General features: G+C 41.3%; 1 protein-coding gene across 9 annotated transcripts in view; it reads right to left on the reverse strand.

Annotated features, from left to right (window-relative positions):
* The window catches only part of Nr6a1 (nuclear receptor subfamily 6, group A, member 1), a 189,791-nt gene that overhangs the window by 15,402 nt on the left and 157,709 nt on the right, over positions 1–16,680 (reverse strand). For 6 of the 9 annotated variants that reach the window (XM_039106243.2, XM_039106244.2, XM_039106242.2 and 3 more), the window contains 4 exons: positions 9,663–9,718; positions 4,998–5,152; positions 2,458–2,685; positions 1,003–1,257 (listed from right to left, as the gene is read on the reverse strand). In XM_039106243.2, coding sequence (XP_038962171.2) covers positions 1,003–1,257; positions 2,458–2,685; positions 4,998–5,152; positions 9,663–9,718 — 694 coding nt within the window. The remainder of the gene's footprint in view (positions 1–1,002; positions 1,258–2,457; positions 2,686–4,997; positions 5,153–9,662; positions 9,719–16,680) is intronic. The other 3 variants (XM_039106245.2, XM_039106241.2, XM_063284079.1) reach the window with 1 other exon arrangement.

Consider the following 16,680-nt stretch of genomic DNA (forward strand, 5'->3'; position numbering starts at 1 on the left):
TGGTAAGAACTGATGCACCCCCAACCTGTGAAGAGAATTATAGAAACTGGCATTTTATATTCTCTGTATTTCATTTATCCTTGTTTTGGGTACATTTAAATCATATAACTTCTACTATTTAAACTGTCCAAAAGCAGTGGTTTATTGAAATGTGTATTCAAATGTGAATTAAGCTATGTAAGGCATTCCATATGAATAAACTAATAAACCAGGGAAAGAAATACTTGTCTTAATTTGGAGAACAGAAATCAAGGGTCTCATCCTCCCTAGATCTTCAAACAAAGTGAGTAAAGTAGGCATTTGGACAGGTTGTGGAAACAGCATGGAGGAAAAGAGCTGTTCTAGAGAAGGAGTTTGTTAGAGGATACTGGTCAGCTAGAAGAGAACTGTAAAGCAAACAAGAGCCAGGAGCCCGCCTGGCTTAGCCCTACCCTAACATCACCTCACTGCACCTCAGGTGCCACAGTGGAGCCTACGCAGTCAGACAGGCTGTAAGGGCAGGGTACAAAGCTGTGAAACACGCTCAGGGCTAGGCTGCAGACTGAAATCTAAACCCTTAAGGGCTGGACTCCATGAACTTCAACTTTGCCATCCTAGACAAGTACAAGGGCACCCATGCTATCCATGCTGTGAGAAAGAATCAGTGACATAAAACTGCCTGCAACTGATACCAAGATGACTCCCAAGTCACTTAAGGAGGGAATTCAGATTTTTGTTTTTCCCCAGATAGACCATTCTACTAATGTAATAAACATTCAAAGCAACAGCTCAGCACCCTGCCAGTCTGACTGTATGGGAGAGGGGCTGACTGTACCACCTAGTCTATCCGTGTAGAACCTGTGACTGGCTGACGACACAAAGCTAGGATGTGACAGGGTAAGAGTTACAATTTAGGTCTGCAGCACTTTTAATGCTCCTCCTTTGGAGGCTAGGCAGCCTTGCCTCACAGGGAGGATGGTGGCTTGGTTGCTCCAGATAGCCTCCCCAGTCAGCTGCTCTCACCTGTGCAGTTCCTCATCAGAGGGTGAGTACTTGGCAGTGACATCAGCCAGCTCTCCAAAGATCTGCTTGCTGTAAACTGTGAGGGACGAGAGCAGGATTAACTCCTGCCACGTGGAGCTCAGGAGGCACGTGTAATCCTTGATTGAGAGCTCGCAGAAGAAAGGCAGCTTCTTGATCCAGGCAATCTGCCTAAAGAGCAACTCATCGGCCAGGCGGCAAAGCAGAGCAAACAGTTCTGCCTGTGTCACAGCGTACCTGGGGGCACGGGCAGGGACAGAGTCACTTCCGTCAGCCAGACAGAGGGTATTCCTTGGTAGTAGGCCTCTTGCCCTTTACCACAGATATCCAGTTTCACTTAACTTCTTATAAAGGGGTAGGGTTGAGACCAACAAAAAGCTGAGGTCAGGGAGGGAAGAGGGCACAGTGAGATGATCTGGTAAGAAGAGGCTGCTGAGGGGAAAGGGGGCTTAAAACTTCTGGAATTATGAGGGAATATCACTCTTAATGGTGGTGTTCTCTGATGTTTCAAGCCTTAGAAGAAATTCTTACTCTTTCCTGTTCTAATTTTGGCAATGAAGACTTGAGTGGGGGTGGGTCTGGAGCATACCCAGTATAAGGAACAACACCTACACAAGCAGGAAAACAGAAACAAAACCCAGAGCCAAACATGCCCAGAGGCCAGAGGCAAAGGAGATGCTGAGAACAGAGGCATTCAGAAGCCTGTTCTCACTGTGCCCCCTGGTGGTGACAGTCCAGGAACCAGAGTTGCTCAGCCTTTTCTATAAGCTATTTCCCTAGCCCAAGGTGAGTCTCCTCTTCATTCTTCTCAAGGTCCCTTGTCATCCTCTTCCTCACACACTGCATAAAAGCTTTGTGAGATCCTTTCTATAGCTATTTAAGTCTCCTCTTCTGAAACTGGAGCCTTGCTTAGGATCTCAGGATACCCTCTGGGAGGCATTAGATTAAGATTTTAGCAAGCCATGTGTTCTACCTAAGAAGTAGTAGGTACAACAATGGGTGGCTAACTACACAACACTCAAGTAGAACTAAATGCATAGTGAGATTTCTTCCACGTACTCAGGCCTACACTAGAGGCTGTCAGTCATGAGCTGTTGGTTACTTATAAGCCTGCTGGCTAGGGATATAGACAGGTCAAAACTACTTAGGGCTTGCGTGAATGATTTAAAAACCCTAGGCCTGATGTAGAGCCTGATTTTGTGCCAGAAGGCACAAGAACAAACATTCCAGGGCTTGCTTCACCTAGACCCAATGAGAAACAAAGGCCCTGCTATCACAATTCCCCAGGGACTGAAAAGTAACCTGAATTCTCTGAGAAAATATGATTAGGGAAACATGAGGGACCAATGCCTCAGTGACAAGGGTGGGCATACAACTGATGCATGGTTGAGGACATTATGGGACTGCAAGGGGCCAAACAGGACAGAATTCACTCACCCATCTTCAATCAACATAGGTGTCCCCAATGGCTCCAGGTCTTCCGCTGACATCAGCTGATGAATCAGACTGTAGGACTGAGGGTCCAGGCTTCGAGCTTGTGGGGGCAAAAGTGGTGAGTGGCCAGAATAGCTAAAAAGGTGTGGTATGTACTGATAATGTGGAGGCACCGACATCCCCATGTACTGATCCCTGAAGGTCATGAATCCATTTAGTTCCACAGACCTACTGGAGAGAAAAACTTCACATCAGGAAAAGCCATGGCAGGTTCAATACCTACTCAAAGAAAATAACTCAGAGATGAGTTGTTCTCTGGTCATGAAGTCTGAGAATAATCAAGGTACGGGATGGAATTAAAGGCTACATACATGTCTATGCTACTAAATTCCACCCATGAGACATGGATTCTGTGTAGGCTCACCTATGTGACCAGAAGAATACGGGGATATAAGTATCAGATATAAGAACTATGGATTGGATGAAGTTTTGTACTGACGTCACACCTAGCACCTTGCTCAAGCTAGGCAAGTGCTTGGCTACTGTGCTATATTCTAGCTCTCTTTTAACATATTTTGAGACGGGGTCTCACTAAGTTGGAGGGCTAACCTTGAATTTACTCTGCAGCCCAGGAGCCTCCTAGATAGCTGGGACAAGAGGTCTTCATCACAAGGCCCAGCTTTGAGGAGTTTTTAATACATACTAGTAATCTATGGTAACAAAAAAGTGCTTGTATCATTGTTTTACTGTTAGGAAAACAATGGCATAGGACAGGCTAAGTGGACTTAATTAGTCTAAAACCCTAATCTAGTATCTGGCATGGAGTGTACCCTGAGGTCCTTAAGGCCCTAACTATTAAAAAGAAAGAACAGTGATACAACTGAATGGAATAAAAAGCTTTAGTTGAACCTGAAGAAGACTGTTTCCTGCTTCCTCTTCTTTGGAGAAATCTAACTATTTTCCCAGTTAACTGTAAAAAAATTGCATCTATACATATGTGTATATATATGTGCAAGAATGCATGAGTGAATGCCACAATGCATGCGAGAGGACAACTATGGGAGTTCTTGTCTTCCACCATGTGGGTCCTGGGTCACCTCAGGTCCTGAGACTTGGCAGTAGGTGCCTTTATTTGAAGAACTGTCTCACCAGCCCATTGCTAATTAACATTTTAAAAGCCATTTAGCTTTCCTGGATTCATCTCCTCTGAGTTTGCAAACTGCAGCCTATAGGCCAGATCTAGCCCAGGACCTATTTTTGGTAAATTAAGTTTTCCTTGAATAAAGCCACTCTCAGTGCTTTGTTTAGGGTGTGTGCTGTGCTGCTTTTAAGCCGTGAAGCAGAGCTGGGGAGCTGGGACCCTGGCCAGACTCACAAAGTCTAAAATAATAACTATATGACCTTTTACATTTCAACTTGTTTGTTTGTTTGGAGACAGGCTCTATGCAGCCCTGACTGTCCTGGAATGACCCTTTTTAAAAAGAGAATTTGTTTTTTTTTTTTTTCTTTTCTTTTTTTTGGAGCTGGGGATTGAACCCAGGGCCTTGAGCTTGCTAGGCAAGTGCTCTACCTCTGAGCTAAATCCCCAACCCAAAAGAGAATTTCTTTATCATTTGTGTATGTGCTTGTGCACGTACATGTAGGCCTGAAGTTGATATCGAGTGTCTTTCTCAACGGCTCTCCACCTTATGTTGGGCCACACAGAGTCTAAGAGGACCTGGAACATATTAATTCAGCTAAGTTAGTTAGCCAGTGAGCCTCGGCGATCTTCCTGTTTCTCTAGTGCTGAGAGGAGACAACATCCATTTTTTTCCTCACAGCACCTAGCTTTTATGTGGGTGCTGGGGATAAACTTGGGGTCTCGCACTTCCAGATCAACCAAGCTATCTCCACAGGCCCTACTCTATGATACTTTACTTATTTATATGTATGAGTGCTCTGTCTGCATGTTTTGTTTGCATATCAGAAGAGGTCATTGGATTCCAATATAGATGGTTGTTAACTGCCATGTGGTTGTTGGGAATTGAACTCAGGACCAGTGGAGAGCAGCCAGTGCTCTTAACTTTTGAGTCATCTCTCTAGTCCCCTACTCTGTGACATTTCATGAAAATAGCTGTTAATTCTTGTCTTATATGAAAGATTTCTGGAGTAAGGAGCCCTTCCATGATAGGTCAAAGCTATACATACAGCTATTAGCTAACTTAAGAAAGCATGATTGCCTCAAGAGGCTTTAATCTTGAATTCCCCAATAATACTGACTCTGGGAAGTCAGAAAACTTACCAGACTCGGTTCAGCAGTCTACTGAAATGTTACTGCTAAATCAAGTGGGCATGCACAGAAGCAGCACTTAGCATCTGCAGAAGAGATGGCTGATGCTTTGTTTTGGTCAACCTGGTCTTGCACCATCCTATCCTGCTCCCAAGAGCCGAGGGCCCAAGGGCATGGAGGCTGAGACAGCGGGGCAGAGGAGCACTCTACCAACAGTTCTCCGGAGGATTACTCTTTGGATGGGACCTAGATACTAGGTTTGCTTTTAGCTCACCTGGATGACAGTGTGGAGCCTGGTGAGGGCTGGTTGCTCTCTGAAACCCTGTTCCCAGGAGAACTGTGGTCACTGTCACCATGGTTGCTCCAGTGATTGGCTTCTTCCTCAAACTCCTGTCCAGACATGATTCTTTCAATCTCTTCTTCTGATATCTTTGACAAGAAATGGATGTGTGTTAGCTTTGGTGCCACAAATACCTTCTGTTGTCTCTTTAGGAATCAGAGTGTATATTCAAAGGTCTCTCATAATCTTTAGACTTCTTCGGATATGCCCAGTATATTTGGACACAATCTAGAACCATGGTTTATAACTACTTTCCCCTTGTCCATTTACTTTACCTTCAAGCCACTTTTGAGTCTTCCCTTTCCTAACTGAAACTCCATTTTCAATGACATTCTCCTATTTGTCCTACCTAATAAGTATTCCCTCCTTTGCGACATTATCTACTGTTACTCACTCACTCAAAATTATGTGGATTCTGAGGAAGGAAGTCCAGTATTGTGCTTAATGGTATAAATTCTGGAGGCAGACCTGTGTTGAAATCCAGAGTATACCACTTGTAGCGCAACCTCGGAAAGTTACTGAACTATCTGGAGCTAAGTACGTCCATCTGTTTGGCAGATGAATCATTGGATTCTTTTGAGGATTAATCAAATCAGATACTTAAGACAGGGGCCTAGCAAGAGTAGCAACTATGGAGGCACTGGGAGTTACAATATCATCATTTTTGGGTTGTTTTTTCTTTTGAAAGAGGGTCTTGTTACAGTGTCCCAGGCTGGTCTTAACTTCCTAGATTCAAGCAGTCTTTCTGCTTTAGTCTTCTAAGTAGTTAAGACTATAGTTATGTGTCACCATACTGAGCTGTCATTGTTATATTACACTTATAGAAAAGCATCACAAAAACATCCTCTGTATACTTATGACCACAATAGGACCTAGAAAAGAAGAAGTATTCAATAAATGGATATTGAGTAAGTAAGTGTTTATTTGTAAAGTACAGATGTGTATTTTCATATGGATTTTTTTTTTAAAAAGAAAGATAGCCCCAAATCTATTAAGTTAAATTTGAAGAAATCACACCTTACATTAAGTCATACTGTATACCTAGAATTAGTCAGGGGTATGAGGAAGAACAGAAAAATGTTAGTAATCAATCCAGTACTATATAGAGAACAAATTATCTTTGATACAGTTTCTAATCTAGGGCTGAGGCCTAACTGGTCACAGTCAATACAGCAAAGTACTACAGAGGAGGAGCCAGATAAATTTTTATATGTTGTTTCTATGGAAACCTCAAAGGCTCAAATTTGCATATTTATTTGCTCTAGTAGTCTCTGAGAGAACCTTTAACTGTTATGATTATAAACAGAAGCTTTAAGACCTCTGCGCTAGCAGGACCAGTGAGACGGCTCAGCAGGTAAAGGTGCTTGTTGTGGAAGCCTGAGGACTTGAGTTCGACCTCTAGAACCCATATAAAGGTAGGAGAGATCAGATTCCACAAAGTTGTCCTCTAACCTCCAACAATGAAGTATGGCACTCGTGTGCTTATACAGATTCACCACACATGTGAGCATGCATGGACACACATGTGTAAATACATACACAATAGTAATAAAAAGTTTTTTTTAAAAGAACTGAGTGTTAATGAGACTACAGGGCAGAAGGATTTAACTAATAGATAAACAAAGGAGTTGGTCTGAAATTGTTTGGTGTATACATTGAAATGGAGTAATTGTTTCCCAAAATTATGTTACAAATACATAAAAAACAAACTCCAGTTTTTCTCTTAAGGGTCCTTAGTATTCTGAAATCACTGTAGCCTGGCTGGGTGAAAAGAGCGGACTCACGATGGCAGTTTACTGCAGCTAGGAGTTAGACCATCTTCCCCTGTTACCCTGTGGGACAGGACTGTGGACAACCACGGACACACTGACAACATGGAGGACAGAACTTGTTGGGAATGCTTAACCTGAGTTCAGACTTCCTTTGTTATTTCCCAGCAGGATGCTACTGGGCAAGTCAAGTCCCTCGAGCTCTCTGTGTTTCAGTGTATCTGCCTGCTAAACAGGCAGTATTACTCTTGTAGCTCATGGCTGTCACACTGGAGCTAGAGCAATGAAGAATGCAGGCAAAGTCATTCAGACTTGGAAGTTAATCCAAGATAAAGTTATAAAATATGACACTAAATATTTTTCAATAAAATGAACCCCCACCTCTCCTTGCCTTTCTTAAGAACAGCTATACACCAGTGGGCACATGCATACACCTTTAACCCCAGCACTAAGAAGGCGGAAGCAGGCGGACCCAACTGAGAACTTACAGATCAGAGCTCTAACACATCATTAATAAATAGGGAAAACAAAACAAAACAAAATGCCCAGTAAAAAAGGAAACACAGCAGCAATTGAAATGGCTTTTCTGAGCATTGATGTCTCAGCTCCAAAAGGAACAGTTCACACTTCTATGACCTAAACACCCCCTGGCAGAGCAGAAGACTTACAGAGCACTAGGAATGCATTAGGTGCTACTAGAGCAGCAACCCTTTAATACAGTCCCTCATGCTGTGGTGACCCCCAACCGTAAAATACATTTTGCTGCTACTTTATAACTGTAACTTTGCTACTATTATAAGTTATAATGTAAGTATCTGTGTTTTCTGATGGTCTTAGGTGACCCCTGTGAAAACGGTAGTTCAACCCTCCCAAAGGGGTCACAATTGTACTAGAGGATTTTTTTTTTAAAGATTTATTCATTTATTATATATAAGCACACTGTAGCTGTCTTCAGACACACCAGAAGAGGGCATCGGATCTCTTTACAGATGATTGTGAGCCACCATGTGGTTGCTGGGAATTGAACTCAGGACCTCTGGAAGAGTAGTCGGGTACTCTTAACCGCTGAGCCATCTCTCCAGCCCCCAGATTTTATTTTTATGGTGAAAATATTTAAGAATTTTCCCCAGTAGATGATCTATTACACCTAATATAAAAAGAATGAATAAGGGTCAGATATGAAAGACCCAAAGTTAGTGTCAGATGTTGAATATTGAAAGATTTTCCTCAAATTCAAGAGCAGAATAAAGGCACCCACTTCAGTATTCTTATTCAATGGAGTATTGGAAATCCCAGCCCAAGCAATTAAATAAGACACGCAGGCACGCAGGCACGCACGCACGCACGCATGCAAGGAAGGAATCACATGTTGTTTTTAGTATAGAGTAAAATAAATTAATTTTCAAGAGATAACAGGCATAAAATGCTTGATTAAACAAATCAAAACAGTAAAGTTAGGAGTTTTACATACAGATGTGCACACCCTGGTTTTAGTACATACTGTGTATTCGCACCACAGGAAATTTCCCATATATCAGTATATATCTCTGAATTCTTGTCTTGTTTATACTTAACTGGAGAAAGTCTATTAATTTCCTTATGAACTATCTCTTGGTTCTCCTCCCCCCATTTGATCTGTGCTCATTGTCCTACTTCCAACTATTACCTGTGTCTCTTTGAATATGTGTATCTTTCTGCAAATCCATTCTCAACCATTCCCATAAATATTGTTTTCTAAAATGCAAATGTCTGTATAACATTCTCTCTTATTTGCAAAAGTGATTTGATTGCTTCTTGGTATACAGCAAAAATTTGCAAAACTGTGCTTGGGGATTCATTTGATGGGTACATCACAGGATGGTCCCACTAAAACTTTACTTAGGAGACATGGTAGAGACAGTTGAGGTCACTCTTTAGAGGACTGACTGACATTCAAGAACTCTGCCTTATTTGCTGCCACTCTACTACATGTACCTAATGCTCCAGCTCTCTGCCTCCTTCAGGATCTGTCTGTGGGTCTGTCATCCATTCTCTCTGGCTTGATAAACCTTGCTTAGCTTCTTAACACACCTACTTCTCCCTTTCCCTTCAAGAATCAGTTCAAAAGCACCTTAAGGAGCCATTTTCTGAGCGTTTCCAGACTCCAAAAAGAACAGACACTTCCCTCCCTCGGCATCGTCTGTTGGCTCTCAGTGTACCTTGGTGTCTGTCTGTCTCTCTCATTAGACTGACCTACAGTATATAGACCAGCAGAGTAGGAACTTGGCAGATACCTATGGGGCAGAGTGGAATATTATTATTCTTATTTTACTACTAAGAATATGAATAACAAGGTGATTTTTGCTGATTTCTGGCAGGCTAAGTTACCCATAACTTTAAATGACGTATCAAAGTGGGAGAATAATTCTTTGTATAGTTTAGAATCAGAACTGAGTTCATTGCCTATGAAATTTTAGGAAGGATTGAAGGATCATAAGAAGAGCTTGAATACATTAACTCTAACAGTTAAAACTTTAAGAATGGGGGATAGAGAGATGGCTCTGAGGTTAAAAATACTGACTGCTCTTCCAGACGACCCGGGTACAATTCCCAGCACCCACATGGCAGCTCTAACTGTCTGCTATTCCAAAATTCTGGCACCCTCACCCCCTCACCTAGACATACTTGCAGGCAAAACACCAATGCACATTATGTTAAAAAAAAAAACTTTAAAAGTGTTTTCACATTCAGAAGCAAAGATGGCAGAGGAGAGGACCAAGGTAAATGGCCACAGGAGCATTTGCATTACCGAGCTTCTGGAACACCCTGAGAGAGCGGGTACAGGACTCACCTGGACTGGCCCAATGCTCTTGTTCCGGCCTCCAGGCATGCCGTCTTCTCTGATAGCTAGAAGGAAACAGAGACAGTTAGAAGCACACTAGAGACTATTTATGAACAAAATGAAAACTTGTATGTTCCAGCACTCAGGAGGCAGAGGCAGGCTGGTCTCTGTGCCTTCTAGGCCAGCCTACATAGTGAGTGCCAGGACAGCCAGAGCCACATAGTTAGACCCTGTTTCAAAACCAACCAACCAACCAACCAACCAACCAACCAACCAACCAACCATACATACATACATGTAAACTTACCTAGTTAAAAGTAAAATGTAGTAAGTATTGAAACGAAGATTAAAACATAGGCTTTTCTGGGCCCATAGTGTACTTTATTACTGTAAGTTGCCCCATAAGCAGCAAACACTTTTGGGTCCCAAAGGCACTCTGTTTTGCCATCCCCTCCTACGTGCTGGCATTATAGGCATGGCATATGTCACTACGCCTTGCATCACTGTTAATGGAGTTTCTTAATATGGGGCACAACACAGGGGAAGGTTTCAGAAAAAGACAACTTTTGAACTGAATCTTACAGGAGGATTTAGGAAGGTAGAAAAAGATTGCTTCAAGTTCAATAAAGAGTGAACTGAAAGGCTCAACAGGTGTTAATGGTGCTCTCCCTTAATTCAAGCACTTGGGAGGCAAAGACTGGCAGATATCTAGGAGTTTGAGGCTAACCTGGTAGACAGAGTGAGCTCCAGGACAGCAAAGGGTACAAAGAGAGAGATCCAGTCTAGAAACACCAAAATAATTAAGTAAAGAGGGAGGGAGGGAGGAGTGTATTAAAAGGTGCAAAGCCGATTCATTCTGGAACTTCCAAATGGTTAAATCAGGTGAAAGCATTCAGGGAGGATGAGTTATATGTGGGAAGAATAGTGAGTTATAAGGCCAGAGAGACCAAATGTGGGCAGATCCTAAGAGCCAAGGCTGTCAGGTCGTGTGGACTGATGGGCCTGGAGATAGGTAGGTAGTAATGCAGGAGTGATATGGTCACAGCACCGCACCATTTCTTTTTTTTTTTTTTTTCTTTTTTCTTTTTTTCGGAGCTGGGGACCGAACCCAGGGCCTTGCGCTTCTTAGGCAAGCGTTCTACCACTGAGCTAAATCCCCAACCCCCACAGCACCATTTCTGAACAACTGTGATGAGGGCTTGAATGAAGTGGTATTAACAACACCAACCAAGGGTAAACCAACACGCCAGTGTGAAAACAAGTTTGGCTATAATAATCTTAGGATTGGAGTATTGCCTCAAAAGGTGAGAGCTCCAAATATTTCTGTTTCCAAATGTTTCTGTATTTATGAAAGGCCAAAAGGAGTTGCATTTTCTTTCAAGTAGACATTCTTCGTGTGCTCAAAAATTGTACACCAGACAAATTATATACCAGATAAGTATGGATCTAAATGCTGCCTGCTCTGTAAAATTATGGTCTTCATTCCTCTGAATCTAGGTTAACAACAACAGCAAAGGGAATATTGGTCCTTGTCATCTCATAGCCAACATTGTGGCTAAAAGCTGGTAGATAAAGTAGGCTCATAGTAACTATTCCTTTCCAGTCTCTTTGCTATGGACATGGGAGTTAAATAAACCAAGATTTCCTTGTCAACGCTGCAAGAGTATTAATACCATCATCTGTATAAGGGACAACATACTCACTGAATTTGGAGAACATATATACTCTATAGTGAAAATAAATATACACTCCTGCCCAGACCCCTCTTTCAACCTAATTTTAAGTTTTAAAAATCTTTAAAATACTTTCCTAATCTTTCAGGGTCAATGGCAATACTGAAACACTCCCAATTTCAATAATGACATCTCATATGTTTTATTTACCTTTAACTCCCAGCTACAGAAGGAGGGCTTATCATTGGCAGATAAAACCGTGAACATATTTCAGAAGGTATCTCACACTCACTGTTCTGAAGGTGAGGAAAAACTTTGCAAACCCTTACTCTTGTTTAAGGGACCACTCATCTCAGACTTTAAAAAGTGCACATGCTACTATGCGTTAAAATACTATTATCTTGGGCAAAAACCAAGATTAGTCCACTCTCACTGAGACTCAAGAAATGAAGCAACAGAGATATGGAAACTCAAATGCAGAATCAGCCCTAGAGTCTAGGCTTCTCCCCAGTTTTTCTACTATAAGACTACATGTGCCTTATAGTAGAAATGTAAGACTTTTAGATGGTATATAAACTCTTAACTGTACATTTATTCTATTGTATATTAAAATACTTAGCTGTAGTGGCTCACACCTTTAATCCTAGCACTCAGGAGGCAGAAGCAGGCCGATCTCTAAGTTCAAGGCTAGCCTTGTCTACAGAGTGATTTCCAGGATAGCCAGGACTACTTACAGAAATCCTGTCTTGAACACCACCCCCTCAAAAAGGCTGATTTAAAGAAGAATAAAGTTAACAATAATACTCATTAATCAGAGATGGTAAAATCTGTCAAGATAACATAAATGCCTTATGCCTCTGTTAAAATGAAACCTATTTCAAAGCCTATAACACACTGTCAGACAATCTTTCATTACATCTTCACAATTCCCCATGCATTTCTCAGATGAGGCAACCAGGCTGACACCTACTGCTCAGAGTGCCCAGGGAAGAAGGACAGCTGGAACGTCAATCTAGGTCTTCTAACTCTGGAGTGCTTATTCTTTTTTTTTTTTTTTTTTTAAAGATTTTTATTTATTTTATGTATGTACACTGTTGCTCTTTTCAGACACATGAGAAGAAGGATCCCATTACAGTTGGTTGTGAACCACCATGTGGTTGCTGGGAATTGAACTCATGACTTCTGGAAGAACAGTCAGTGCTCTTAACCACTGAGCCATCTTTCCAGCACAAAGTGCTTATTCTTATTCTTTATTATTTTTCCTTTATAGTTTGTTGGGACAGGGTCTCATGTAGCCCAATCTTACCTCAAGCTAACTGTAGCTGAGGCTAATCCTAATTGTACCAGCACACTAGAGTTGTAACTGGGCTCTGTGCATGTTCCTCAATGTCCCACAGAGCTAAGAGCTCGAGGTCACAGGAGAGCCTCTCTTGTGGTTTCAGTCCTAGCCTAGGAAAACAGAGCTGCATTGTTTATCTGCACAGAAGCAGCATCACACTCTTCCTACACTGGACTTCACATGTCTGTCCTTCCTCAACCAGAAAATGGAGACACATGAAGACACAACCTACACGAAATCCCTGTTCAAAACCTGTTGGTGGCTTTCTCTAGTCTAGGGGCTAAGTCTGAACTTGTCAGATTGTCAAGATCCTCTGTGATCTGTTTCCTGGGGGATTTCCAATCCTTATTTCTTATCATAAATGGGACAGTTTATCTAGAGAGCCCTTTATACAAGTGACATCATTTCATTCTACTGATTCAAGTTAATACCAGCAATAGTGTAACAAACATAGCAAATGCCTTTGGTATGTCTGATGTACACTGAGGATGTAGCATCATTTCTATGACATTCCTGCCCAAAATGTGTGACCTGAATCTAATGGTGAAGGAGCTAACAAACCCAAACTGAAGACTAATCAATAAAATAAACCATGTTATGAAAGACAAAGATAATGAATTACTATTTGAACTAAAGGCCATAATAAGAGACATAAAAACAAAATACAGGGGACTGAAGAGATGGCTCAGTGGTTAAGAGCACTGGCTGCTCTTCCAGAGGTCCTGAGTTCAATTCTCAGCAACCACATGGTGGCTCACAACCTTCTGTCATGAGATTTGATTCCCTTTTCTGGTGTGTATGAAGGCAGGATACTCATATTCATAAAAATCAATCAATTAATCAGTCCATTAATAATCTTTAAAAAAAATACAATGTTTGATCCTAGACTAGCTTTTAGGTCAGAAAAAAGTTTATAATTGTCACACACAAACACACAAAAAGATAACAAATTGTACCAGCACACTAAGTAAAGATAAAAAAGTATATATCAAAGTTACTTTTCATATTAAAATGTTATGTTTGTTATATGAGAATGTGTGTGCACGTGTAGGTGTGCATGTGCATGGTATGCGTATGAGGGTCAGAGGACAACTCTGGGAGTTGGCTTCTCTCCCAATGTGGGGTCTGGCGATTGAATATATGTCATCAGGCCTGGCAGCAGGTGCTTCTACTCATTGAACCATCTGGACAGCCTTTTTTAAAAACAAAACAAAACAAAACATTTTAAGGTAAGGTCACATTTACAGAATAGCAAAACAGAATGGCTAGTTTTGACATGCTCTATTACTAGGTTTTTCCCTTCAGTCAATCCCCTGTAAAACCATACACTATTCATCAGTACTAAGAAATTAATTTTGGTACAATACTAGTAACAAAAGTATAAGCTTTCTTAGCATTTCTTCAGTTTCCTACTGATGTCTTCTTTTCTGTCCAGAAGCCAAACCAGAATCCAACACTGCCTTTAGAATGTTTCTATTCTTTTCTCCAATCTGTAACAGCTTTTCGGTCTTTGTCTTCATAACCTTGACACTTTCCAATAGCATTTCCTACAGTGCTATTCTGAAAAGATGCCCTCCAATACAGGCTTCTAAGTCTTCTCATGAGTAGTCTGATAATGAACCTCATGTTCATCCTGTGTCTCTCTCTCTTGGGATCTGTCTGTCTGTCACTACACTCTCACCTCTGAGGGTGTGTCTGAACTTTTCTCTGCATCATCTTACCAAGGGTAAACAATGTGGTTACATTTACTGGTGATTCTAACTATGCTGGATAGTCTTATGCCAACTTAACACAGGCTACAGTCATGGAATCTCACTTGAGAAAATGCCTCCTTCCATAGGATCAAGGTATAGGCAAAACTTTATAACATTTATTTTCTTTTAAAGAACTCTTTTCAGATTTTCTTTATTTTGTGTGTATAAGTACTTTGCCTGCATGTATGTATGTCTATGTACCACATGCATGGGTGGTGCCTTAGGAAGTAGTGAGCCTCCATGTGGATGCTGGAAATTGAACCCAGGTCCTTTGCAAGAACATCAAGTGCTCTTAATCACTGTCAACTTTCCAGTCCAAAAGGGGTGCTTGTTTGTTTCATTTTCTTGTTTTTTCTAGACAGGGTTTCTCTGCATAGCCTTGGCTACCCTTGAACTCCGTAGACTAGGCCAGCCTTGAACTCACATAGTTTCTCCTGCCTCTGCCTCCCAAGTGCTGGAATTAAAGGCATGTGCCACCACCATACTGTGTATAGCATTTTCTTAATTAGTGATTGAGAGGAGTAGGGCCCAGCCTTCATTGTGGGCAAGGACATCATTGAGTAGATTGTCCTGGGTTTCATAAAGGCAGCCATGAAGCAAGTCATGAAGAGTAAGCTGTGAGGAAGTCAGTAAACCACATCATTCTATGGCCTCTGCATCAGCTCCTGCCTCCAGGTTCCTTCTCCAACTTCCCTCGATGATGAAAGTGGTATCCTCTGCAACTTGTTTTGTGGCCATGGTGTTTCATTACAGCAATAGTAACCCTGACTAAGACACCAACCTTCATTACATCCTGGTTAAAGTAAATTCTCCTTGGAAACAATTTCCCCTTTCTAGTTATTAATTCTTTTTACACTCCACTTTTGTTTAAACCAATGCTCATTTCTATTAGACTCTGTTAAGTGGATTTGGCTGCAAGTCAGTACTATTGTGTTGTATGTCTAATAGTGACTTGTATTTCTGCAATGGACACTGGAATTCTTCCATAAGGAAGAAAGGTCGCTTGTGTTCATTCAGTTAGTTATTTCTATCAATATGAGCATGCACATACTTATTCCTGAGCCTACAGACAAATCCGATTTGTTCAGGTTGAGTTCTATGCCCTTTCACTGTGCCCTGTATGCTCACTCACACAATCCCATATACTGGTCTTTCTTTCTTATTTATTTAATGTGTATGTGGGTTCCTGTGGAGGTCAGAAAAGGGTCTTGAATTTCCTAGAGATTGACTTAAAGGTGACTGTGCACTGCCTGACATAAGTGGTGGGATCCAGATTCTGTACTTCTGCAAAAGCAAAAGCAGCAAATGCTCTTAGTCATTAAGCCATTTCTTCAGGCTCCCACCCCATTATCTCTCTAAGCTCCTCCCATTCTCAAGCACTCTAAAACTCTCCAGGCTTCTATTTTTCTTGTTCTAGCCCTGCATCCAGCTAGTGTTCCATGGAGACCTCACTCTTTTTTACTGACACTTAAAACAAGACCTGGGTTGTATCCTTAATTAGTGATTGAGAGGGATAGGGTCCAATCTTCATTGTGGGCGAGGACATCATTGGGTAGATAGTCCTGGGTTTCATAAAAAAGCAGCCATGAAGCAAGTTATGGTGTCCCCCCCCCCCCCCGTGTGTGTGTGTGTGTGTGTGTGTGTGTACGTACAGTGCAGCCTCATCTAGTGGTTAGAGTTTAGAAATACATGTATGTATACTCCCTCCCTCCCTCCCCACTCCCGCCCTCACTTTACCTATCTACCTAATCATCCATCTACCCAGCTATCATTCCCATATTGATACCACTGATGATTCTGACCCAAATTTTCATTCTAACCTTTCTTGATTGATGACTCTTTCTCAAATATAGTGAATTTATTTGCTTGTTCAACTACAGTATTCAATTAGAGACAGAATTCCTTACATACAACCTTGAGAGAAACAATTTTACAAATCCGAGTGCTTTGTTTGTATACAATTGTTTTCCTTACCATTACAATATGTAGTTAAAACACTGTTTGCCAAGGCCAGCTCCCTTCTTCCCTACCACCTCAGTGTGGTTATGTGATTTATTTTAATACCAGTTGCATCCTCACAGTGTTGACTACATCTCTCCATGGCAATACATTTGGTTTGACTAACTTTTTATATCCATTAAAATTCACACTTTTGTAATATGCAGTTCTATGACTTTTGAAAAATAAATAAAATTATGCATCACTAGCCATGAAAGTTTCAGAGTATTTTTTACTCCCAAAATATCCCCAAATTACTGTAC

Source organism: Rattus norvegicus, chromosome 3 (assembly GCF_036323735.1).
Source record: "Rattus norvegicus strain BN/NHsdMcwi chromosome 3, GRCr8, whole genome shotgun sequence".
Lineage (NCBI taxonomy): Eukaryota > Metazoa > Chordata > Mammalia > Rodentia > Muridae > Rattus > Rattus norvegicus.